At 51.3% G+C, this 24295-nt stretch overlaps 1 protein-coding gene across 1 annotated transcript in view; it reads left to right on the top strand.

Annotated features, from left to right (window-relative positions):
- SMYD2 (SET and MYND domain containing 2) overlaps positions 1-23329 on the top strand; it is a 52450-nt gene extending 29121 nt beyond the window's left edge. The window contains exons 3-12 of the mRNA XM_008145973.3: positions 2149-2259; positions 4835-4895; positions 5585-5709; positions 10443-10510; positions 13606-13708; positions 16400-16510; positions 17185-17305; positions 18161-18335; positions 20456-20564; positions 22897-23329. Coding sequence (XP_008144195.2) covers positions 2149-2259; positions 4835-4895; positions 5585-5709; positions 10443-10510; positions 13606-13708; positions 16400-16510; positions 17185-17305; positions 18161-18335; positions 20456-20564; positions 22897-22977 — 1065 coding nt within the window. The 3' untranslated portion in view covers positions 22978-23329. The remainder of the gene's footprint in view (positions 1-2148; positions 2260-4834; positions 4896-5584; positions 5710-10442; positions 10511-13605; positions 13709-16399; positions 16511-17184; positions 17306-18160; positions 18336-20455; positions 20565-22896) is intronic.
- Positions 23330-24295: the final 966 nt, after the last annotated feature.

Here is a 24295-nt window from a genome sequence, read left to right as displayed (position 1 = left end):
CTCTTATTTTAGGCTTTGGCTAAAAGCAGATCCCCTTCTCCCTGGTGTAGACCTTGTCATGGCTCCCTCTCCCCGCCCTCGGTTATATTTGGCACGGCGTTATTTAACGCTGCGGAACATCTTGGCACAGCACCGGGGCCAAGGGTCTGTGTCACACACAGCATTCAGTCACTGAGTGACACCGTGTCCTTCCTCCTTGGAACGGGGTGGAGGGAAGGAGGGAAAGGGGGTAGGGAGTCATCTTCATCCATTCAGCAACTTTATGGAGGGCCTCGGAAGAGCCAGGCACTGTTCTAAGCTCTGGGGTGATAGGTGGGAACAAAACAGACCAAGTTCCTTTGTTGTAATGGGGTGGGGGACCACTAAGCCAGAACCCTAATGAATGTGTAACACGTCAGGTGGTAAGAGGTACTAAGGAGAGACATAAAGATGCGGAAAGTGCTGTTTGGGGCAGGGTATCTGTCCACGGCAGGTGTCCTGAAAAGGCGATTGGAGCAGAGACATGGAGGAGCGAGGGAGGGGCGATGTGGGTATTTAGGAGAAAGTTCCAGCCAGGAAATCCAGCAGGTGCCAGAGGTCCTGAGGCAGGAGCATGCTTGGTTTGTTCAGGGACAAGAAGGAGAGTGTGCGGCCCTCGTGGTCGGGAGCCAGGGGGAGTGACTCCTCGCTTCATGAGTGTCCTCACAGGTCACCTGAGGCTTTGCCTTTTGCTCTGGGAGGAGAAGCCAGCAGGCTGCCCTGAGCTGAGAGGTGGCGTGGTCGGATTTTGTGTAACAGGCTGATGCCTCTGGCTGCCCTGTTGATCACAGGCGGTGAGGGTCGGCAGAGCCAGGCATCCCGGTCGAAGGGGTCAAAGGCGTCGAAGGCAAGGGCAGTCGTCACCGTGAGAGACATCAGAGCTGTGCTGGGCTGGAAGGGGTAGTGAGAAGTGACCGGGTTCTAGGCGTCCTCTGAAGGCACAGGGGATGGACTTGCCCGAGAGGAGCGTGCATGTGAGGGAGACAAGGAGGGCTCCAGGTTTCTGGCCCGAGCATCTGAAAGAATGGGCTGCCGTTTCCTGAGGAGGAAAGGCTGAGGGAAGAACGGGCAGCACCCAGTGCTGCTGAGGAAGAGTGCGTGGCGACTCCATCAGTATCCAGTGCTCTGACATGTCCCAAATACAAAATGACCCCCTCCACCCTTCACCCCTCCAAGCCTTCACCCCATTTCTCCCAGCTTCCCTCTCTCTCTCTCTCTCTCTCTCTCTCTCTCTCTCTCTCTCTCTCTGTCTGTCTCACCCACTGCCAGCAGCCAGTAGGTACTCCATGCTGTCACACCTGTGTGTTTTTTTTTAAAGCTGGCCATGACCTCCATGGTGTCTGGTCAGTTCTCGGCCATCCCACACTAGCCGTGTCACCAGCTGTCACAATCACTTCCTCCCCACTCCTTACCCTCGTCCATGGTCCCACAGCACCTCGTGTCCTGTCCCCCCTCAGCTTCCTGGACTCCATGGCATCACCCCCCTTCCCGTTCCCGTACTGAGCGCATATCCTTCACCCTCAACCTGGGGCACAAAACTTGAAGACGTGGGAGAGAAAGGAGTACAGTTTTCCCGTTTTCTCCGCTGAATCTGCAGGAAGCCTTATGTCTGAATATAGGTGCCAGTGCCACCTCGTTGAAGCCCTCACGTGCATTTTGTTGTCGCCTGTCAGAGGGGACAGGTTACTGTGCGTGCCAGCCGGCTGTGTGCCCCCCGACGTGAGACCAGGGCCAGAGCAAGGGCTGCAAGGCGGCGGAGCCAGGTCCGGGGCTCCGACCCAGAGCGCTCGCCCCTGCGCCGTGACCGCTTCCGCAGAAGGTCACAGTCTGTGATCAGGGAGGGCCAGGCGCGTGTGGGGCCTGGAGCAGCGAGAGGCCGCAGGAAGACGCGAGACGCTCGTGAAGAGCCGTGTCCTCGTCCTGACAGCCGTGGCCAGGCCCGCGTCAGGGTTATGGGACCGTATGCACCTTAAAGGGATGTTTTCACCTCTGGCCGTTGTGAGCATCGTGGTGTTTTCCAAAAGGAAACACGTTTCACTTGACCTTAGCTGGGAGGACTTGTTGCATCCTCCCCTCTGGAACTTCATTCCCGTACGTGTGCGTCGAATCACATTTTTTTAACCTTCCCAGAAAGAAGATTGGCCCATGCACAAGCTGGAATGTTCTCCCATGGTTGTTTTTGGGGAAAACTGGAACCCCTCCGAGACCGTAAGGCTCACGGCGAGGATTCTGGCCAAACAGGTGAGGACACGGGACAATGTTTAAGTGCGTTTCATTTCATTTATTTTCTTAAAGGTCAGAGAGATGAGGAACTGACCTGTGTGATCATCTCTTGTTGCTCATCCTTGGACCCGTTTCCTGTCGCCTCCGCATGGACAGGGCTGGGAACACAACTCCAGGTGGAGGCCGGTTTGTCACTTGGCCTAGGCCAGTGGTCAGCAAACTCATTCGTCAACAGAGCCAAATATCAACAGTACAACGATTGAAATTTCTTTTGAGAGCCAAATTTTTTTAAGCTTCAACTTCTTCTAACGCCACTTCTTCAAAATAGACTCGCCCAGGCCGTGGTATTTTGTGGAAGAGCCACACTCAAGGGGCCAAAGAGCCGCATGTGGCTCGCGAGCTGCAGTTTGCCGACCATGGGGCCTAGGCAACTAGGATGGTGCTTACCCCGGTCCGGGGACATGGCCACCGCTGAGAAATTCTAAGCTTTTTTTATGAGATAGGATTACGTGGGAAAATACGGATTTCCAAGGCATGAACACCCGATTGAACAGAAGAATGAGCACATCCTAGGGAACCAGCCCTTTTTTGGCTCAGAGCGGGCACCCCACGCCCCCTCCTGTACCGTGTTCTGTTCTTCTTGTCTCCTTCCCTGCCCACGTCTAGGCAGGTGAGGGGTGGGATGGGACAGCCAGGAAGGCATATGCAAATGAGAAGAGGAAGCCGAGTGGAAATGTGGAAACCAAGGCAAGGGGCAGAGGGTAAAAGAAAGGAGGAAAGACACGCTCTTGTGTGAACAGGGACAGCAGTTTCCTCCCACGGTGACGCCAGGACGGACGGCTCGCCCCTTGTCTGCTCAGGCCTCACTGGTCGCCTGCCAGTGAGATGCCTGGTCTCCAAGGGGCCAAGGAAAAAAGAGGGGAGGACACAGTGTAATAGGCCACGCGGGGCTCGCAAGGCGTGCTAATAACCACGTGGTGGCAGAGCCTCTACTGTCATTCCTTTAAGCTGAAACTTCACCCCCCTCTTCTTTATGCCACCCCCTCCCCCCCCCCCTTTTAAAACTTCGTATTTTTTATCTGAGCCAAATGGGATCATAATGATTAGCACCATCCCGTCCCCAGACTAAGTTGGGATCCTGGGCCACGTAAACAGAAGGGGATCATTTCCGAACTCTGAGCTCACCGCTCCGTTATGTTCAGCCGGGGTCAGGTGCTCGCTGAAATGCCAGGGCACCAGCTCAGGGTAGCCAGAGGCAGGCAGGGTGCCTGCCGAGGGAGCCGGAGTAATCAGGATTGCTTTCCCTGGAGGAGGTTGACTTTTGGATCCTTACTACACAGTTATCCTTAAATATTTGCAGGGTACTTGGTCGGAAGGAACGGGTAGGGGGCACCCGTGTGCCTCGGTGAGGTGTCAGGGTAAATAAGCCATCCCATTAGCTCTGCAGGCATCCTGGGAGGGTTGGGTGACCAGGCCGCCCCCCCCCCGCCCCGATGTTATTTATAGAGTTGTGGTTAAGAACCCAGAAGGAGCTGGTGTACTTTCCTGAATGAAAAGCTTTCCCAGGCAAAAGGAGCTACCAGTCTTAGAGAAATGCGTCCTGTGAATGGAAGATTTCCTCCCAACAAGAACTATTGAAATGTTGTGGTGCTAGGAGGGTCGCCCGAATGCTGCGATGCATTTAGACCCGTTTCATTCAACTCTTATTGTAATTACTACGACCACTAATAGTCTCTTCAAGGAAAAGTTACCTGGCCACCTTTTCATCCCTGTAGGATCGGATGATTAAAAAAAACAGACCATTTGTATTCTAGTGGCTTGCAAAGGATTAGGGGAGCCGGGCTGCCCAGCTACCAGGGAGAAGCTTAACATGTTAACTAGGGAGGTGAGCGCGCCCTGCGAGACCACCTGTATCGCCACATTGAATAGCCAGATTACAAAGACACGCCTCGGGCCAGCTCCGGAGCCCTGCTTTTGAACTCTTGTCAACACCGAGTTTATTCATGTTCTCAAAGCCTAGCGGGTTTACTATTGTCAGCTCCTCTGGGGACGCCTAGAACAAAGGCCGCCACGCGTTTCAAGCGAATCCGGGCTCACAGACACAACCCAAAGTGTTCTTTTTGAAACACGGAATTTGAGATCATTTTAGCTTATGCTTAAAGAAAGTGTAAAATGGATGGGGGGTTTGATTTTGTTCCTTTTCAGAAGCAGACATAATCAATAGGACGGCTCCTCTGTAGGCTCGGGGCCTTTTAAGCCAGGGCCCTAAAAAGTTGTTTTCCAGCCACTGTTCTTTCCCGTAACAAGCATTTTTTTGAGCCTACTGTGTGCATAGCATTAGCGGGGCGTTAGGGACCCGGCAGATGCTTTTAAAAAACACACACACACACACACAAAAAAAAAACGTTTCAAAGGAGTCTTGGATTTGAACGCTGGGCAAACACTCTCGGAGCCCCAATGGTGGATTCTTGAGTCGCTTTCTCGCCTTCATTGAGAATTGTTGCTTTTCCTTCATGTGGATGTAAAAGTGAAAGCACATTTTGCCCTGGTTGTTAAAAATCCGTTCCTGTGTGATTTCTTCCCCGATTTCTAGAAAATCCACCCGGAGAGGACACCTTCAGAGAAACTGTTAACCGTGAAGGAGTTTGAATCGCGTAAGTGTCTGTGTGGCCGGCGGCGGAGTTACTTTTTCTCCACTTTTAACGTGGATGAGGCGGGACCGAAGACGGGAGGTGACAGCTTGTCTTGGTGCGGGTGGTGATCTCATCATGAATAGTTTTTACTTGGACTTTATGCGCTGTTTTGGAAAATGACTAAAACTTGTTTTTCTGAGTCGACAGGATTACTGGGAAGTAATTAACAGGAAGTAGGAACTTGGGGGATGAGTTATTGCGTTCCCAGCCATCTCTGCGGGCTCTCCCGGCCTGCTGAATCATTTTGGGTCTTTGCTGAGTTGCAGTCCTGTAAACAGCCTATGTCTTTACTGAAACTCTTTAAATGGGGGCGGCTCTCTGGCTTCTGGATCATGACACCGATGCCAGGGCTGACTGGGGGCCCCCGCGTGGGCTGAGGCTGGTTATCGGTCACGGCCACGCATCCCTGACCTCGTGGCCAATGCTCAGTTGAAATGTCACATCCTGAGTGAGGTCAGGTGTCAGAGGAAGAGAAGAAATAGCAGCTTTTCTTCCCCTCGGGTTCATCAGTTAGACTGAGTGATGAGGAAGGATATTTTTGGGGGGCTCCCCATACCTTTCCTGTCTCCTCCATGCCATTTACAGTAAGAAAAGGCTGTAGCTGGAAATCCAGTTTTCTACCTGCTGAATCACGGTGTGTTTACCCACAGATCTGGATAAATTAGACAACGAGAAGAAGGATTTGATTCAGAGTGACATTTCTGCTCTCCATCACTTTTACTCCAAGCACCTCGAGTTTCCCGACAACGAGAGCCTGGTAGCGCTCTTTGCTCAGGTAAGGGGAACAGCGTCAGGGGACACGGCGTGTAGCTTCCCCTGCCCGAGCCCTGTCCCCAGCACACACTCGGGGAACGTGAGCAGAAATAGAGTGATGGCCTCTGTGAGGACAAGGCTCCTGACCTGTCGGACCCCGTTTGGCATGGCCTTGCTCGGTGACCTTGAGCAGATCAGGGTGGCTGGCCTCGAGTCGATGGGTGGACACAGGAAATTCGCCCTCCCTCTGCCTTGTGTCCCAGGAAGAGTTTATGAAAACAGAGGCCTTGCCAGTGCCCGGGGCCATGGCATACAGAGAGCGCTTTGAAAAGAAAAGACCGCTTGAGGATCCCACATTAAATTTTACCTTTCTTCTCTTAAACCTTCCATTCTGTCATCAGCGTTGTTTTAGTCCTACCCACGCGGTGCTGATAAAGCCGAGGCACATGCAGATGTCCCCGAGAGAGGCCCTCTCCCATGGCCTAGGAGAAGAGTCACCCCAGAGGGGGGCCCCGAGGGTCTAGGTGCAGGGAGCCTGGCCAGAAATCTTTAGAGAAGCCCATGTTTACCCAAAAGATATCCTACAAAATTAGAGAAGGTTCTAGACAAGAGCAACTTTAAAGAACTGGGAAGGCTAAGGCTCGGGCTCAGGTAGAACAAGAGAAGAAAGTGCTGCTGGCACCCTCAGCTTCTTGTTACTGCGAGGGTGGCCCTTCCTGGCACACCTGCCAGATCGGACCTCCCTCCCTAATGTGCCTGCGTTTCCCCTGCAAGCTGAACGTGTTGAATACTGGCTGCCCCACGGCGCAAGGAGCTGCATTCCCCTGCCGGGACCTCCGGGCTCTGGGTATAGGAAGGAGCTTGGGTAGAAACACGTTGTTCTCAGCACAGGATAAGCATCCCCTGTGGACCCGTGGACCCAATAATTACATTTCCAGGAATGCGTCCTAAGGGATCCATCAGAGAGTATGGGCAGAGATGGGCATGCCATTTTTTATTATTGTGGGGTTCTCTTTAAAACCAAGAAGAAAAGGAAATATTCTAAATGGTCACCAGGAAGAGTTTGGTAAATAAATTATGACATCTACTGGAAGTTATATTTCAAAGAATGTCTGAAGACATGGAAAAGCACGGATGGTACATTAAGCGTAAAAGCAGGATGAACGTGTGTCATATGAAATGCACGCATACGTGAAAAATGCTTAAATGGAAGTTCACAGTCGGTCATCTGCGGAGTTGTGGGAAATTTTTTGCCTTTTTTTTCGCCGGGTGATTTCTTGGATTTTCTACAAGGAGCATGTGTAACTTAAGAAAAGACAAAAAAGAAGAAAGAGATGGGAAAAGGACCACAATTCCCCCACCTTAAACATTGCACATGAAGAAGCGAGCTGCATCACCTCCCCCGCCCACCTCCAGCCCAGGGGCACGACTGCCCGCAGGTGCATGAGCTCCTTCAGAAATAGATGCATTTCTGTTGTGGGACCGCCCGTTAGAAAACAGAGTGATTCTTTCTGAAGAGAAAGGGGGTTCAGGTTACGATATTAAAGCACTGACAGTGCAAACCTCCCTGTTTTTCATATTATTCTGATTTACAACGGACTTTGCTGAGCATCCCAAAACATGGATTTGGGTAACAAAGGAAAGTTGAGGTATTGACTTCTCTTACATTCTTTTAAAAAACTAGATAAGTGACTTTTTTTTTCTGGGTTACTTGAGGCATGGTTATGTGAGAAAGCTGAAGAGGTGAAATAAATATACGGTACTTGTAGCTGTGAAAAAAAGATAGCTTTTCCTCCAAGACAGAAATGCATGCTGGTAGGACTTCTCAGTGGTGACATAGTGGATATGGGACCATATTTTCATTACCAAAACTCAAGATCTCATAAGCAGTATATTTGTGGTGGAAATGACTGAGAGTCTGGATTTTGAACGGACTCAGGAGATAGATACAAATACATGTACACACACACATACATGTATACACATATATACACACATATACTAGTATATGCACACACATACATATACACACACATGAACACACATATATATTCACTCACACATGTATAACCATAGATAATTAATTCCTTTATAGACATTATATTCATCAAATCATAATATCCATTCTGAGATACACACACACCCACACCCACATGTATATTTTTTCATATGTACATTTGAAAATGGACACTCAGTATCCCCAAAGAAAACTCTAAAACAAAAGTAACAAGTGCTGTCCCAGCCTCACACCACGCTCTGGTCCTGCCTCTCGGCCCCCAGCCCCCCGTCCGCTGTTCCAGCCTCCAAGCCCGTTCCTCTCTGGCTCATGGGAGGGTGGTGGGTTGAGGTGTGGCCCAGCCGCAGCTGGCGGCCGAAGGTGCCTGCACTCCCTCCACAGCACGGAGGTGCGCTTTCATCGCTCGGAGCATATACATGGTCGGGAAATGTATTTTTGGTGTGCGGCCTACATCTAGTCTAAATGCTAATTATGAGAATAGCTTTAGCAAGGCACTTACACTGGATTTGACTTGGGGAAAGAAAAGGACTATGGACCATGCACCTTTCTCAACACCCAAGCTCACTTTTCTCCTCCAGGGATATTTCAGAAGGCAGGGGGAGCTGACAGGCAAATTGCTGTGCAGTTTGGCTTAAACACCATCACCGCCCCCGTGAAAGGAACAGTGATGACACTGTGCTGATAGGAGCCTTGGCTTATGAAGAAACACACTCACTCTTGCACAGTAAGAGGAGGAGGGCAGAGGGAAAAAAGCCTCCGGTGGTCATAGAACATTCGAGCCTGAGGCATTTGGAGTCAGAGACTGGTCCGCTTGAGCTCCAGTGCAGAGGGAGAGATGAAGAAGCGAAGGAGCAAGTGTCCCATATCTCAAGTTAGTCTGTCCCTAGATCACTTTGAAAATTGCTGCTAAATTCTCTCATTCATTCTGCAAGCACGTTCTGTCGTCTTGTGGGTCCCAGACACGGCTGAGGCGTGTTGGTATCCAGTCTGAGGCTCTATATAGATCACTCAGTACTCATTAAGGTGCAGGACACACCGTTCATGTGTTGAATGAATGAAAATCCTAATTAAACTCTTACCTATTGTTGATTGATAGTCATTGCTTAATGGTAGCTGGTCAATGTCCTGATGACAGAATAGGCCTGGATACTTGAAGTTGGCCCAGAAAAATGGTATGCTGAGTCTTCTACATAGAAATGCCCAACAGCTCAGGATTTCAAAGGCTGTGTATTATTCTACTAATCCTCGGCCATCTCTTCTTATGTTGAAAATTGTAAATATGTTGAATTGTAAAAACCGTAAGCCAAACCCATCACAGCCTTAACGTCTCTGTGTAGCAAGATTCCCAGGCCTTTGACATTGGCCCTTTCATTTTAAGTAAAACTGCCACGTTAACATTCGTAGATCAGAACGGTTTTCAGAGAAACTTGGTGTAGTGTAAAGAAACACTTGTGTTTCTGACAGGTTTGCTGTCAGAATGTCTAGCTTGAATTCTGACTCCTTACTTTCCCACTTGCTCCTTATGTGGCCTTGAACAAGTTACTTAAATCCTTGACCTCTCTGAGCCTCAGTTTCCACATCTGTAAAATGGGTCATGCCAGAGTAGCAGTGCAGACTACGAGAGGTAAGTATGCAGCACCTGTCACAGTGCCTGGCCCAGAGGAAGTGCTCCTATAATGCTAGTTTCCAAAAGCCCATTCATCGGCCTGAAATGCACCAGTGCGGTGTCTCTGCCGTGGAAGATCATGGTCCCCTAACACCTTCCTATCAGCTTGGGAGGACAAGACTCTCCCCCTCCGCTGCTCTCTGACCTCAGTATCACCATCTGAAAAGTAGAGAGACTGAGTCCCCTTCCAGCTCTGAAGCTAGATACAAATGAAGGCACGCACTGAGCTGTCTCCCAATAGACTGGGTGTTTCTTGAGGGCACAGATTTTTGCCGTGTTCATGCCGGGTGCACAGAGCCCAGCACATGAGTTCTCAATGAATGTCCGTGAAAAGAATGAATTTATGAAGCACCATGAAACTGGGGTTGTGTATTCCTCTTTTTTATCCTGCCAGCTCTAAGTTTGACTTCCAGAATGGTGAGCTGCCCTTGGTATTTTCCAATGTAACATCTCGTTTCAAGGATGAGAGAGTGGCCAGTGGTTGACCGGGCCAGCCATGCAAGGAAGGTCTCAGCTCCTTAGCGCCAGGCCGCTCGGCCTCTCAAGGGGCAGACAGCCTTTAGATTAGCGGTATAAGGGCTTTCCTATCTACCGCCTCACCATAGGAGATGGGTACCAGATTAAGTGACTTCTTTCATGGGAGAAAGTCAAGGACACAGGACTCAGAGATGGGCTCAGGGTCACACGACAGATCTGTGGCATATTGGAAGCAGGCTCTCAGAATACGAACTCCCAGGCAAATATGCAAACGTTAATCCTTGAACTTCTGTGGTCTGTGCCATTGGGCTACTGCGTGCAGGTGGATGGGCAGGCTAGACCAGGGGTACGTCCCCTGACCGTTTCGCTTTTGCGAATTTTGTTTGAACAAAGGATGCCGTGGCCAAAAGAAAGGTTTTAAAATCACTAAACCAGAACATCTTCCTCGTGAATTAAAGGTCAGAAATTAAAGCGATGATCTCTATCCAGACAGAAGGTCAGAAATTAAAAGGTCAGACACGAAAGCAGTGATTTCTATCCAGAAAGAAGATTTAGCGCATTATTTTGTTTTCTTTCTCCCCCTTTCTCACTGCAGGTTAACTGCAACGGCTTCACAATTGAGGATGAAGAACTGTCTCATTTGGGATCAGCGATATTTCCCGAGTAGGCTGAGTTTGACTTCTTTCCTTTTTACTTATTTAACACTAATTTGATTTTTTTTAAAAAATAACCTACCTAACTGCATGTGACAGACATGGAACTCCAAGTGAATTAAGACACCTTCTTAATTCTGCCAGATTTCAGAGCATTTCCCCTACGTTTGAGGAGCCGACGGTAGTTGTTAAGAGAACTGCTGCGTGTTAAGTCCTGCCCGGTCTGTTACTAGAGAGCTGTTATTAAAGGACGTTTTTACAGTGTGCCCCGCTGAGAAACGTGCTAATTTGCATATCCGTGGTTAGGGAAATCTCTGGGTTTCTTGCACTTAAAGTGAAACATTAATTGCCCTCCAGCCACTGGCCACAGGCTGACGTGGAGAATGTATGAGCTGCTTCTCCATCTGTCCTGTTTGGAAAATACCTGTATGGGAACCGCGCAGCTTGGAGAGAGAGTGAACTAGAGCAGTGAGCGAGGGGGGAGAGTGAACTACAGCAGTGAGCGAGGGGGGAATGTCAGAGAACTATCGGAGTTTCGCTTCCCTCAGGAATGCTTCATTCAAGAGAGGCTAGCCAGCTGACACGTGGAGATCTCGGTAGCCCTGTCGTTCATGGATGGCCAGGAATGGCTTGGCCACGGTCCTTTTGATGGAATGAGTATTTTCACCAAAGTGCTCCAGTCCCATGAAATCAAGCCCTGGCTTCCCAGAGGGCGCCAGGAGCCTTCCTGCACCCCCGTCTGAATCAATCCACGTTGTAGATTATTCCGTCTAAAGTGACGTTGCTTAGTGCTCACTACAGGGGCCTCTGGCTTTAGGTCAAAGCCATGGCAGGAAACCTTGACCCCCACGCCTTTGCATGGGTGACATGTGAGCTCCTGGGGTGTCTGTCTGGTGTCACCCAGCTCTGTGCATCCTGCAGGCCTCAGGGATACAGGTTCATGGCTCAGGGGCCTTCCTGAACCACAGGAACAAAGCGTTTATCCCCCTGATAATACTGTTCCTGGGGCCACAGTGGTGTCCTCTGTGGTTTGAATTCCGATAGTGAGGAAAGAAGTGTTTGGGGAAGAAGCTCTTGTGGACATTTGCCTTTGGGAAAAGGAAGAGAAAAGGAGAAAGGCCAGGAGACCCTCCTCAGGGGGCTGGTGTGGACGCCTTCAGACCTGGAATGACCTCGATGGCTCTGCTCAGCCTCTCAGGTCAGACTGAAAGAAGGCACCGAGGAGTATTGTCGGAGGTTTCACCCTTTTCCGTGATTGCCAGGAAAAGAATGATGCCCAGAGCAGGAGTTGTTCTAAGTTCTTGGCCTTAGCATTCCCCTACCTTCCTTCAAAGGATACCGAGGTGTCTTTTTTGAAATGGACAACTTAATACGTCTTCTGCAGGATGGCTCTAGGGCTCTGCTTTTCCATTGCTGACGCCTTCCCGTGCGTGTGCTTACGGGGTTTCCGAGGGCCCGATGCACCACTTGCCAGGGGGAGAGGTGCTACACGCCCTCCCAGGCTCAAGGCCACCCCCGACTTCACTCAGACCTCTCAGCGCCTGGCCCCCCCACCCCTACACGGCAACCCCGGGGCAGCCCATCCTCTCTGCTTTTTTTGTATTCCTGGGGCAAACGGGAGAGGGCTTTTGGTGGCTGAGGGTTCAGGCAAGTGGCCCCCAGAGCCATGGGCCATCTGGATGCGAATGCCCACGTGCGCCCCGGTTTTTTCTGCAGGCCGTTTTAATTGGGAGAAAAATCCCCTTGGACGGAAATCAGTTCGGTATTGTGATTTCAAAGGCAGCATTTCCAGAGATCAAGCATTTTCCCCTGTAGTTTAGAAATTTCTGTTCTCAGAACTTTGACCTTGATATAATCAGAAAGCTCAAAGCCCCTCGCATAGGCGCGTCTCTGTCCTCGCGCCCCTGAAAAGCAGGCTGTGAGCAGCAGGTGCAGCGTGTCCCAGTTTCCCCGATGAGGACCCTGAGGGGCAGAGGCTCACGCGGGCTCCTCCGGGCCTCTCGGAGGATCACAAGCCCTCACTTGGGGAGATGGCACCTCCCCGGTGGCGATTTCTCAGCATCGGAAGAAAACACATTAGAGATAATCCACTAACATAAACAGCGGCTTGGAAATGACCCCCGCTTGTCTCGAACGGTGTACAGCGAGTTGCAGTTCACTGTAGGTGCTGGGTCGTGAGCCAGAAGTTTTTGTTGCCATTTTTTATCATTTGTGTGTGTGTGTTTTTTTTTGTTTCGGGCTTAGATGTCACTATTTTGTTTTTGTTTTTTTGTGTGTATTTTTAAAGAATACATTTTTATTGATTTCAGCGAGAAAGGGAGAGGGAGAGAAAGAGATAGAACAGCCATATTGAGAGAGAATCATTGATCGGCTGCCTCCTGCATGCCCCCCACTGGGGACCACGCCCACAACCCGGGCATGTGCTCTGACCTGATCTCCTGATTCATAGGTCAATGCTCAACCACTGGGCCACACCGGCTGGTTTTAAATATCACTATTTCGGACGGCACATTTCACTTTTCAATACTGTGGAAGCTTAAGATGATCAATGAATGGAGAAAAATCTCTTAGGATATGATGGCCAGCTCTTAGGTTTGTTTGCGAATGTCCTGCAAAGACCAAGTTACCGCGGCTTAGCAAGGAAGTAGCCAAGGATTACCTAGACCAGTGGTTCTCAACCTTCGTAATGCCGCGACCCTTGAATACAGTTCCTCATGTTGTGGTGACCCCCAACCATAAAATTATTTTCGTTGCTACTTCATAACTGTAACTTTGCTACTGTTAATGAATCGTAATGTAAATATCTGTGTTTTCCGATGGTCTTAGGCGACCCTGCTAGTGGTTCTCAACCTGTGGGTCACAAACGACAGGTTGAGAACCGCTGCTGTAGAGCCTAAGACCATCGGAAAACACAGACATTTACATTACGATTCATAACAGTAGCAAAGTTACAGTTATGAAGTAGCAACGAAAATAATTTTATGGTTGGGGGTCACCACAACATGAGGAACTGTATTCAAGGGTCGCGGCATTAGAAAGGTTGAGAACCACTGGTCTAGACTGTCAGCCTCATTGGGCACATCGGTTCTCTCTTCTGATTGGCAGTGTTGCCTTGATGAATCACAGTTGTTGCCCCAATGTCATTGTGACCTACAAGGGGACCCTGGCGGAAGTCAGAGCCGTGCAGGAAATCAGCCCGGGAGACGAGGTGAGTGCGTGGCGTGGGTGGCTGGGGCAGCGTGCAGACAGCTGTTTCCAGAGGCAGGGCAGAGAACTCTCTGGGTGAGACGGGCTGGGCGGGGTCCCGGCAGTTCCGCCGTGTCCGTCCTCAGGCCTCCCAGGGTCAGTGTTCAGACCTGTGACCTGTGGCTTGGAGTCCCATGTGTTTGGCTCCCACTTGGTGCTTGCCGTTTCCATCCAAGAGAAAACAGGAAAGAAAAACGGTGAGGGAAGTTCCCCGCAGAGGCGTGTGGAGATTTATAGAGAAAGGAGACGGCAGAGGGAGCAGAATGAAATTCCGGGTTGCCTGTGGAGTCTGTATTCCCACCACCAAACAGTGCAGGTGGAGCTTTTGTAAAATTAGTGAATTTTGGCCTATTTTTCTCCCCCCAAAAGGCCAAAAGCATTGTTACCTAAAAGAAAACATAGCCCCCCAGTAGCTAAAGAGTTACAACTCCAGCCCCGGCCACGTGGCTCAGTTGGGTGGAAAATGGTCCCATAAACCAAAAAAGGTTTTGGGTTCAATCCCAGGTTGGTTGGGACACGTACAGGAGGCAAGTGATCGATGTTTCTCTCTCACGTATCTCTCTCCCCCCCTCTTTTTCCCTTTCCCTCTCTCTAAAGTCGATAAACATATCCTCAGGTGAGGATAAAACAATTTTTAAAAAGTTACAACTCCAAATGGCATATCGGCTCTTCAAGTCCTCTCAAGTCCGCACCTGAACTTGGGAGAGTCTGCTTTTTAGGGATGTAGTTCGGCTGGCCAGTGTGCACACTGATAGGGCAAGTGGGGGCAGCCTGTGGCCAGGAGGCACCTGCAGCTCCCTCCTTCCCGTGGGGGCGTGGCGAGGGCCAGGTGCTCGGCCACTGCTCGGCGGTGCCCTTTCCCCACCCGCCGGCCTAGCGTATCGCTGCATGCAGGCTCTCTGTCCTGATGTAAGTGATACAGAAATGAAACAAATGGATTGTTAGGGGTTATGATGACACACTCTGGATTAGACTTCAGTTTAATAATCTTTCCTACTACTTTAAGGAGCCTGTGTGGATTTTAAGTGTGAAACACAGCGATCAGTGTGCTGAACGATGAAGGCCCTGGTTTCTCGGCAGTTGTCAGCTACCCCAGAGCTGAACTGAGATGTTCTTTGCTAAATTCTTCACGACGAGGGTATTGAGCTTGGGGTCGCAGTATCGTGGTTTCTGAATTATCTTGTGGAGACCATGCGGGTGCCTTTTTGGTTAAAGCAGTGGTCGGCAAACGGCGGCTCGCGAGCCACATGCGGCTCTTTGGCCCCTTGAGTGTGGCTCTTCCACAAAATACCACGGCCTGGGCGAGTCTATTTTGAAGAAATGGCGTTAGAAGAAGTTCAAGTTTAAAAAATTTGGCTCTCAAAAGAAATTTCAATCGTTGTCCTGTTGATATTTGGCTCTGTTGACTAATGAGTTTGCCGACCACTGGGTTAAAGCATACGCTTGCAGTCGGTGAGAATGGACATCTCCCGGGCCCCGTTCTCCTGTGGGCGGAGGAGAGACAGGAGCAGTGGCTCTGAGCGGCCTCTGTCGCCATCTTCTGGCTCTTCTGCTTGCTGCACAACGTGGCCTCAGTCATTTTAAAGAAAGGAGGCAGGAGGCTCCTGCCACGGAGGCCAGCGGGGCTCGCTCCTGTGGGTTGGCCCTCCTGGACTCTCACAGGTCTGCAATGCAGTCACCTCACTTGGGGGAAGGCACTGATTTGGGGGTGACTTGCCCTTCACAGAGGAAGGAGCCCATTCCCCAGGGCATCGATGAGCCTCGAGGTCCCCATGACTGCCCTCTGGGGTGGGAAGAGCTTGGCAGCCCCTGCAAGTGCCCCCTGCCTGCCCGCCGGTGCCCGAGGCTCCTGGCACGCGGACGGCTTTGTGCCATCCATCTGTGCAGTCAGACATTTGCCTGATGGTGTGGGATGAGCAGCGAGTCCCGTCCCAGTGAGTAGATAACGGACAGTTACAGGCCGGTCTCCTCCATATGCTCCCAGACTCACTCCCAGACCCCGTTAGGAAAAGCAAGGGCCGCGGACCCTGCGGGGCCCCCAGGGGAGGCCTCTCCAGGTTCTCTGTCGGGCCCAGCTGGGGGAGGCCGCGGCACGCCAGGGTCCGAGAAGCTGCGTCCTGCCCGTGCACACTTGTCCCAGCCTGCCGGGCCCAGCTTCTTGCTCCGTCGCCAGCAGATGGAAGGAGAAAGGGAAACATCAATAATGCAGCTAAGCCGTCAGCTTGTGAAATGAGAGAGGCCGGGCAGAGACAGCCCAGGGCCAGTCCCGGGGTGAGGGGAGCCTGTGCCCCGTGGGGCTCTGCTTCTGCCCAGGAGACAAGAGCATCTCCCTCCCGCCGGGACCAAGGCCAGCTTGCTCTCTGGTGGGGGGGCGGGGGGGAGGCTGGGAGGCTGTTTTCAGTGCTCCTGTTCCCTGTGTTAGGGGCTCCTGGACTCTGTGGAAGGCGGGAAGAGACGCCCTTTCTCTCCCCCGCAAGCAGGTGGACGACACTGGGGGGGGGGGGGTGTTGAAGTGTGTCGATCCTGAACTGTGGCCGTCCTCTGCGTCCGTCCCTGCGAGGACACCGCCGCGGACGCTGGCAGAGCCACAGGAAGGCTGAGGAGCGAGGGGACCTGTGGCCGACTGCAACGGGCACTTTTTGGACCCCCTTAGGTTTTTACCAGCTACATTGACCTCCTGTATCCCACAGAAGACAGGAATGACCGGCTACGCGATTCTTACTTCTTTACCTGCGAGTGCCGGGAGTGCACCACCAAAGACAAGGTAAGCTCCCTGACGACGCTCGGGGCCAAGGTGCTCACCGGACTCTATGTGTGTCAGGGCCTCTCTGCCAAACCAGTGCCCCGTGTGACTCGGGGTCTCCGCCTACGGGGTGTCCGACCCTGTAGATGCTCCTCCCTGAGTCAGTCCACGGGAATCCGGTTAGACCGGGTCTCTGTCCAAACCCGGTGACGACGTTTCCATGGCACCGCACACGTGAGAGACGCCTGTGCCCAGGTGTTTCCTGGAAAAGAAACGACTGCTCCGAAGAGAGGGTGGGGGGAGGGGAGAGCACAGTGAGCACAGCTTCCAGGCTCCAACCTGTGCGGAGTGCGTCGGGTTTTCTCTGCATTGCCCCGGTTATTTCGTCCAGGCCGCCCCTCCTCATTCTGGTCTCCTGATTCGTACATACCCGAACACACGTGTTCTAGGTGTCCTGCCCAGATGAGGATTGTCTAGAAAACATTTCAGGTTTTGTGTTTGTTTGTTTTTTGTAAAAAGGTAAAGGTGTGTTGCATTTCTCTTCGATCCACCGCCTGATCCCCTTTATCCCTTTGTACCTTTCGGGTGGGCAGGCCTGCACCTCTGCCTGGGAGAATGCACTATTCCCGAGGTTTCCCCATCCGTGTGGTTTCCGGGGGGAGGTGACGCCTTGCATTTGTGGACATTTCCCTCAGGATAAGGCCAAGGTGAAAATCCGGAAGCTCAACGACCCCCCCAAGGCGGAGGCCGTCCGGGACATGGTCCGATACGCGCGCAACGTCATCGAGGAGTTCCGGAGGGCCAAGCACTACAAGTATATCCTTGACAGCTGCGGGGAGTTCGCCTGCGGGAAGAGGGAGCAGGGGGTGGGCCGGAGGTGCCTGTCCCCCCGTCACTGGGTGTAGGCTCACGGACCACCCCATGACGTGGCGTCAACCACACCAGTGTCTAATGCCGATCTTACTTCTCTTTGGCTAGTTTGGCCAGGAGCTCAATGTGGTGGACATGTTATTGTCTAAAACTACGGAGAACAGTTCTTTGAAGGCACTCATTTTGGGGGCACGTTACTTTGGGCACCGGGCCAGGGCTTTGCTTATATTGCCTCACCTGGTCATCGCCCTGTTATTAGATACAGATAATTTGCCCCAAGGACGCAGCTCCCCAGCAGACCCAGGATTCTGCCCCGTGTCTGCTGGCCACCACAACCCATATTCCTAAAGCATTGCGTTGGGAGTTGAAAAGGCAGGAGATTTAAACTACGGGAAGCACTCACACCAAGTGAAAGGAAATTGGGGAAAGGCACGTTTATTTCTCAGCGTGAGCAAGAACTTTCCCAGGGTGGGGACTTCTTCCTTAAAAATGCTTCAGCTCAGCCTTGAGGGTTTACCTGTAGCGAGGAGACTGCAGGCTGGTGGTTCTAGCCAGCATTGTTTACAGCTGATCTGAGGGTCTGTTGCCAGTGGCTGAAGTTCTGCTGTTGTATTTTAGCCGTTGAGGTCTTCGGATTTTCCCATTTGTTTCTTCAAGAAAAAAAACAAACACGTGATTCCTTTCGCTTTTGGTTGGCTTTCTGTGATTGACCTTTTCAGAGGGAGAGGGGACGGGTGGAGTGGACAAAAGGACTCCTTGGACCCAGCCTGCCGGCCAGTCCTTTCCTTGACCCCACAGCACCCCCTAGCGAGCTGCTGGAGATCTGCGAGCTCAGCCAGGAGAAGATGAGCTCCGTGTTTGAGGACAGTAACGTGTACATGCTGCACATGATGTACCAAGCCATGGGCGTCTGCTTGTACATCCAGGACTGGGAAGGAGCTCTGCGATACGGACAGAAAATCATTAAGCCCTACAGGTGATTGCCATGGCCCTTCCGACCGCCTCCGCACGGAACGGAGCCTGGTGGTTTGGAGTGCGTACCTACGCGGTTTTGCCTTCTCACTGCCCCGTGTTGGAGCAGGCCCAGACCAGCTTTCTCTTCTTCTCTGCACCCACCTCCGGAGGTACAGGGCCAGGGTGCTGCACCCGTGGGCCCTGCCTGTCCCCTCCACCATCTGGAAGAGACCCGTAGGATGGCAGGTAGAGGTTTTGCAGCGGTTGCTGGCGCGAGATGGGTCCCAGGACCTCCCCAGGTGCGATCCATTGTAGCTGTTTCAGGCCAGTATTTAAAAGCCACCTGATGGTTTCTTTTCATCATTATTCACATTCTCCCCTCGTGTTTTCCTAAACTGCAGCCCAGGTTGCTAATGAGGAAACTTGGGGACCATTGGATTGGCTGTGGTTATTCAATATCCCGCCTCGGTTTGAAGAAATCAAGCTGGGTTTTACCGGGTGGTAATAATGACTATCAGCCACGGGGAAGTTTCCTGTTGAGGGGTTATTAGCCCTTAGCGTGGGTTACAGATAGAGGCCGTGGCATTGTCCTCTGGCTCTGACTAGCCACTGCAGGGCTGGCGCGGCCTGGATCAGATCCCTGGGGTGGCTTGTTAAACTTGCATTGCCAGGATCGCCTCAAGACCAAGTGGGTCAGAATCTGGGCACTGGCCCTGAAATCCCTGTGTTCCAGAGGCACCCCAGGTGTTTCTCACGAATGTGAGAAGCCCTCAGTTCACGTTCTGAGCTGAGGAACTGTTACATTGGTGTCTGGTCTGAATGTTCGCTGCCCTGCTGGCCCTCTACGTCCCCCACACTGCCCTCATTAGCCAGCAGGGGGAGCCCAAGGGGAAGCAGCTCCTAAAATCTGCTCTTAGAATTTGCTACACTGGGGATAATCTCAAAGCCTATCCTTCTTCTGCCAGCGGATGAGAAAGCCCTGTGGTCTCATGCACACTTTCCTCTGTGAGATCTGGAGGGAGGAGAAGAAGGAGAAGGAGGAGGAGAAGGAGAAAGAATGAGATCATCTCAGCCTTGCAGTTTCTCTCCCAGCAGGAACTGGTTGTTCTGGATTTTTCCTGAGCTTAGTGAACCCCAGTCCTCATCTTCTGGAGGCAATTAGGGGAATCGGGGGGCGGGGGACAGCATAGCCCCAAGGGCCTGGCCCCTGCCCAGGAATACAGTCAGAATGCGTGTATTTTGGGCGAATTTTGAGGGTAGAGCAATACCAACCAGCCTGTAAAGAAACACCTCCTACACACACCCCAGCACACATCCTCTCTCCCAGGAGCGACCTGCAGGTCTCTGTTCCCAGGAAGAGGGCGCTCTCCTAGGCAAGCCCCACCTGTCAGTCAGCCACTGGTTAAAACCAGACGGCAAGTGCCCACTGTGTGTGTATAAAGCTCTCTACTGGACGACAGAGAAAGAACATCTAGAGGAAATGGGAGGCGTTCTCCTGACTTCAGAGCTTATAGTTTTGCTAAACCAGCTGGTATCATAGAGTGTGATACAAAGCTGGGGCCTCGAGGCATATCAGTGTGTGTATGTCTTTAAGTGTACTATCTCTTTAATGGGGGTGGGGGAGTAGCGGGGAGAGGCCTAATGCCCTGTTATAGGGAATTTACCCGAAAAGATGGTTTCCCAATGCCCTGGGAAGGAGCTCTGCGATACGGACAGAAAATCATTAAGCCCTACAGGTGATTGCCATGGCCATTCCGACCGCCTCCGCACGGAACGGAGGCGGTCGGAATGGCCATGGCAATCACCTGTAGGGCTTAATGATTTTCTAAAACAAAAAATCTTATTAGGATTGAATGTCTTGTTTTTGTGTAGGATTTCTATAACTATTTTTGTGTAGGATTTCTCCTGCAGTTTCTATGTAGCTTTTCAGAAACACACAAACTGCATTCAATGAAGTGCCTCCAGGTGATCCCCTGGGGCTGACCATCCACAGGCTCCAGCCACACCTGCCGGGGTGGGAGGGGCGTGGCTCCCGTGGGTGTGGCATCACCAGCTCCGCAGCCACGCTGACTGCGCCCGGCCCGTGGGCTGCCCGGCGGCGGCCTCTGACCAGGTGGCCTGTTGTCTTTTCTCCCCTTCCAGCAAGCATTACCCACAGTACTCCCTCAACGTGGCCTCCATGTGGTTGAAGCTGGGAAGACTGTACATGGGCCTGGAGAACAGAGCGGCCGGAGAGAAAGCCCTGCGGAAGGTACGCCTGAGACCCGAGGTTCGGCTTCTCGGTACCCGCCCAGCCTCCTTTCTCCATCCCTCCCGAGGCTCTTGACCCCCCTCTGGCCATGGCAGTGGGAGGGATGGGTTCGGCAGATGGGGGTGGAGTAATTGAGCCTTTGCTAGTGGGCGTCCAGGCCCTCCTGTCCGGAGAGGGGTCGGCCGGGATGGGATGGGAGGCTCAGCCCACACCTGGGAGACCACACTGCCTGTTCCGTGCCCGTGGGCAGAGGCCACGAGGTATGTCAGTTACATCCCAGGACCCTGACCGGTGGCTTTTAATTCTCACAAAAAATGAGATGTTTCTGGTGAGGAAATTGAGATGCGAACAGGTTAAGTAATTAGCCTCGGGTACGTGCTGGGGCCTTGATTTTAAACGGGCCTTTCTGAGTCGAAGGCTTCTGCTCCCTCCGCTCCTATTGTGACTGGCACACAGGGAAACCAGGAAATCAGGACCCTGGCGGCACGCGCCGGCCACCCAGTGCTCCCGGGGGAGAGGCCGAGCCCTGGCCCTCACCTCACAGCAGTAGACTCTCCTTGTCGTTGATGTCGAAGTTAACAGTTGGTAACGTGTAACCTTGGGGGCAGCCTGTGGACTCCTGTCAGAGAATGTTTGTAAAAGTTGGGGCCACGGTCTAGCCTGGATGCCCAGTCCTCCAGATTCCCCAAACCTCCCCAGACTATTGGGGAACGTGGGAGTGAGGTCTGAATCCCACATGCGAGGGTCAGGGCCCCGCCAGGCCAGGAGTGTGAGTTAAGTATAACATTTTCCTTTTTTAAACCAGTGAGTTTGTCTGTTTATCGCCTTCGTTACTTGGGGGGGGAATTAACCTGTTAGGTCACAATTGCAATGGGCTGGTAGGTAATTAAGTACAAGGTCAAAGAAGGGTAGGGTAGATTTGAGCAAGGAACGTGAGTCAGGAAAGGAATGCAGAGGGTGAGGGGAGGCATCTAACAGGTGATTCTGAAGACCTGCACTCTTCCCTGGCCTGCCTCCTATGGGTTTGAGACCTAGGAACAGAGTGGCACAGTAGAAAGAATGCTGTCATCGTCACAGGCCATCACAAATCCCGCTTGGGAGAATGGGAGTAATTTGAGTTTTCCTATGAGAAATATGGTTGAGTACAAAGAAGCAAAAGAAATTCTTATTCAATACGCACTTTCTATATGCCAGGCACTATCCCAAACACTTGATGTGTATTAACGCTGAGAGGCACAGAGTGGTTAAGTAAATTGCCCGAGGTCACACAGCTAGGAAGCATGGAGCCACTGGAGACTCACTTTATAGCTCTTCCCTCTAAAAGAACCTTATTTAATACGTTCTCTCTAACTTCCAAAAATGAAACCTGCAGCGATTTTTAGGGTTTTTTTTTTTTTTTTTTTAGAATATGTGTTAAGAGGAAAGCATGCACTTTTTGAAAGGCAAAAATGGTTTAGTCGTGTCTTGTAGATTAGTAATGTAACCTTAAAATCAGACAGGTTTGAGGTCAAGTTCACTGTGACTTTTCTGTTCCAGCAGAGCTGTTTACTTGGTTGACCATAGCCAAATCCATCCCTAAAACATTTTTTACTCAAATCTTAGAATATTGGGGTAAAAAATGTCGTGCAATCAGTTTCTCTCTATGGTTTCTTCAGCTGTTGCTGTGGTAGACACTGGGTGACTCTTTGGTTACTAGCTAATCTTGTCCTTTTTCAAAACCCTCACCTGAGGATATATTTGTTTTTTTAAGTTTTTTAAAAATATGTTTTTATTGATTTCAGAGAGGAAGGAAGAGGGGGAGAGAGATAGAAACATCAGTGATGAGAGAGAATCCCTGATCGGCTGCCTCCTGCATGCCCCCACACTGGGGATGGAGCCTGCAACCTGAGCATGTGCCCTTGACCAGAATCGAACCCAGGACCCTTCAGTCTGCAGGCTGATGCTCTATCCACTGAGCCGAACCAGCTAGGGACTGAGGATATGTTTTTATTGATTTCAGAGAGAGAGAGGAAGGGACAGGGGGAGAGAGAGAGAAACATCGATCAGTTGTCTTCCCTCTGTGCCCCAACCTAGGATCCAACCTGAAACCTAGGTGTGTGCCCTGACCAGGAATAGAACCCACAACCTTTTGGTGTACGGGATGTCGCTCCAACCTACTGAGCCACCCTGCCAGGGCCTTTTTTCCTTTTTCCTCCCCTTTTGGAGCAGATGCTGGAGCAGAGCACAAGCTCTGAAAGCAGGGAAGTCCAGCTGAATTAAAGTCAGCCCAGGTGCCGGTGCGAGGGGATGGGCTTCGGGCTCTTACCGCCCCCTCTTTGTCTCTCTCTCCTAGGCCATGGCGATCATGGAAGTGGCTCACGGCAAAGATCATCCGTACATTTCTGAGATCAAACAGGAAATTGAAAGCCACTGAAACGATGCCGGTGTGGCAGTTTTTATTTAAGTGCTCATGCAGAAACCCTCAAGTATTTGAGTGTTTCAAATCAGATACATCACGCCTGCATTTCTGTAAAGTCATTGCCATGAAAACACTATGTGCACTTAAGCCTGACACATGGCTCACGTGGAATTGGTCTTAATTTTAACCGTAAGGTCACAGTCATTTTTTAATGCTTTTCCCCCTAAGAGATGGTGGCATGATTTCATGTATGATACTCTGGACAGGTTGAGTTTTGAAAACTGTGATTATATTTTTTCCCTTCATGCCTGTTATTATAATGTGAACAAACCTGAATGATGAAAGAGAATAAAAAAAGGGAATAGTATTTGAAGTTTGTGTTTCCTTTTGTCAGTGGGGAGGATTTCAGAGAGGTGGGGGAGCCCCATCATGGAGTGGAGGTCACCCCTGTTCTGTGTCAGAGAGCCAGGCCTCCCCTAGGAGGTGGGTCAGGTGGCCTCTTTAGCCTGGAGTTGCTTTCGGGGTTCAGTGCCTTTGGAGGAAGAAAGAGGGAAGATGCAGGAAGGGAAAAAAGGAGCCTGTGAAAAAGATGAAGGGACTAAGTACAAATTGGCAGTTGCAAAGGTCATGGGGACGTCAAGTTCCTCTCTTGACGGCCATGTCATCCTTCCTTCCTCTTGTCCTCACACCCACATGCACCTCCCACAGTTCACGGCACACAGTGAGGCCAGCAAGTAGGACGCATTCTCTCGTCCAGTCAAGTGCAATAAGACATTTAGTGAACACCTACTCTATGCAAGACAGCCTGCATAGCTCCCGAGTCCAGCATAAGGAATACAGTCAATAATATTGCGGTCGCTATGTATGGTGCCAGGTAGATGGCTGACCATCATACTGTACACCTGGAACTAATATAATATTGAATGTCAATTGTAATTGAAAAAAATCTTTGAGAGCAAAGCAAAATAAATAGTTAAATTTAAAAACTGGGGGGGAGGATAAAGGTACAATTAAGTGAGCTGGGTGTCCCTCCCTGGGAGGAGCCTGTGCTGTTTCGATTCTTGCGTCTGGTGCCTGGTCTCCCTTCAGTGCATACAGGTGTTCCACACGTGCTTCTCCTTCTTGGCTCTTTCCTCACCTGGCTGAAAGCAGACTTTCCACCTCTCCTCCCGTTCATCGGTCTGTGCAGTCCTCTCCTTGTCTGGAAACACTCCCGGGGAAGCTTAAGAAGGAAAAGAATTTTTCCTTACCAACTCTGTGTTGTTGAGCAAACACTGGTCTCTCCCCGAGCGCTCGGCCAGCAGGAATCCAGCTTCCCCACGGCCCAGGAGGT

Source organism: Eptesicus fuscus, chromosome 22, assembly GCF_027574615.1.
Source record: "Eptesicus fuscus isolate TK198812 chromosome 22, DD_ASM_mEF_20220401, whole genome shotgun sequence".
Lineage (NCBI taxonomy): Eukaryota > Metazoa > Chordata > Mammalia > Chiroptera > Vespertilionidae > Eptesicus > Eptesicus fuscus.
This window is presented reverse-complemented; position numbering and strand designations above follow the sequence as displayed.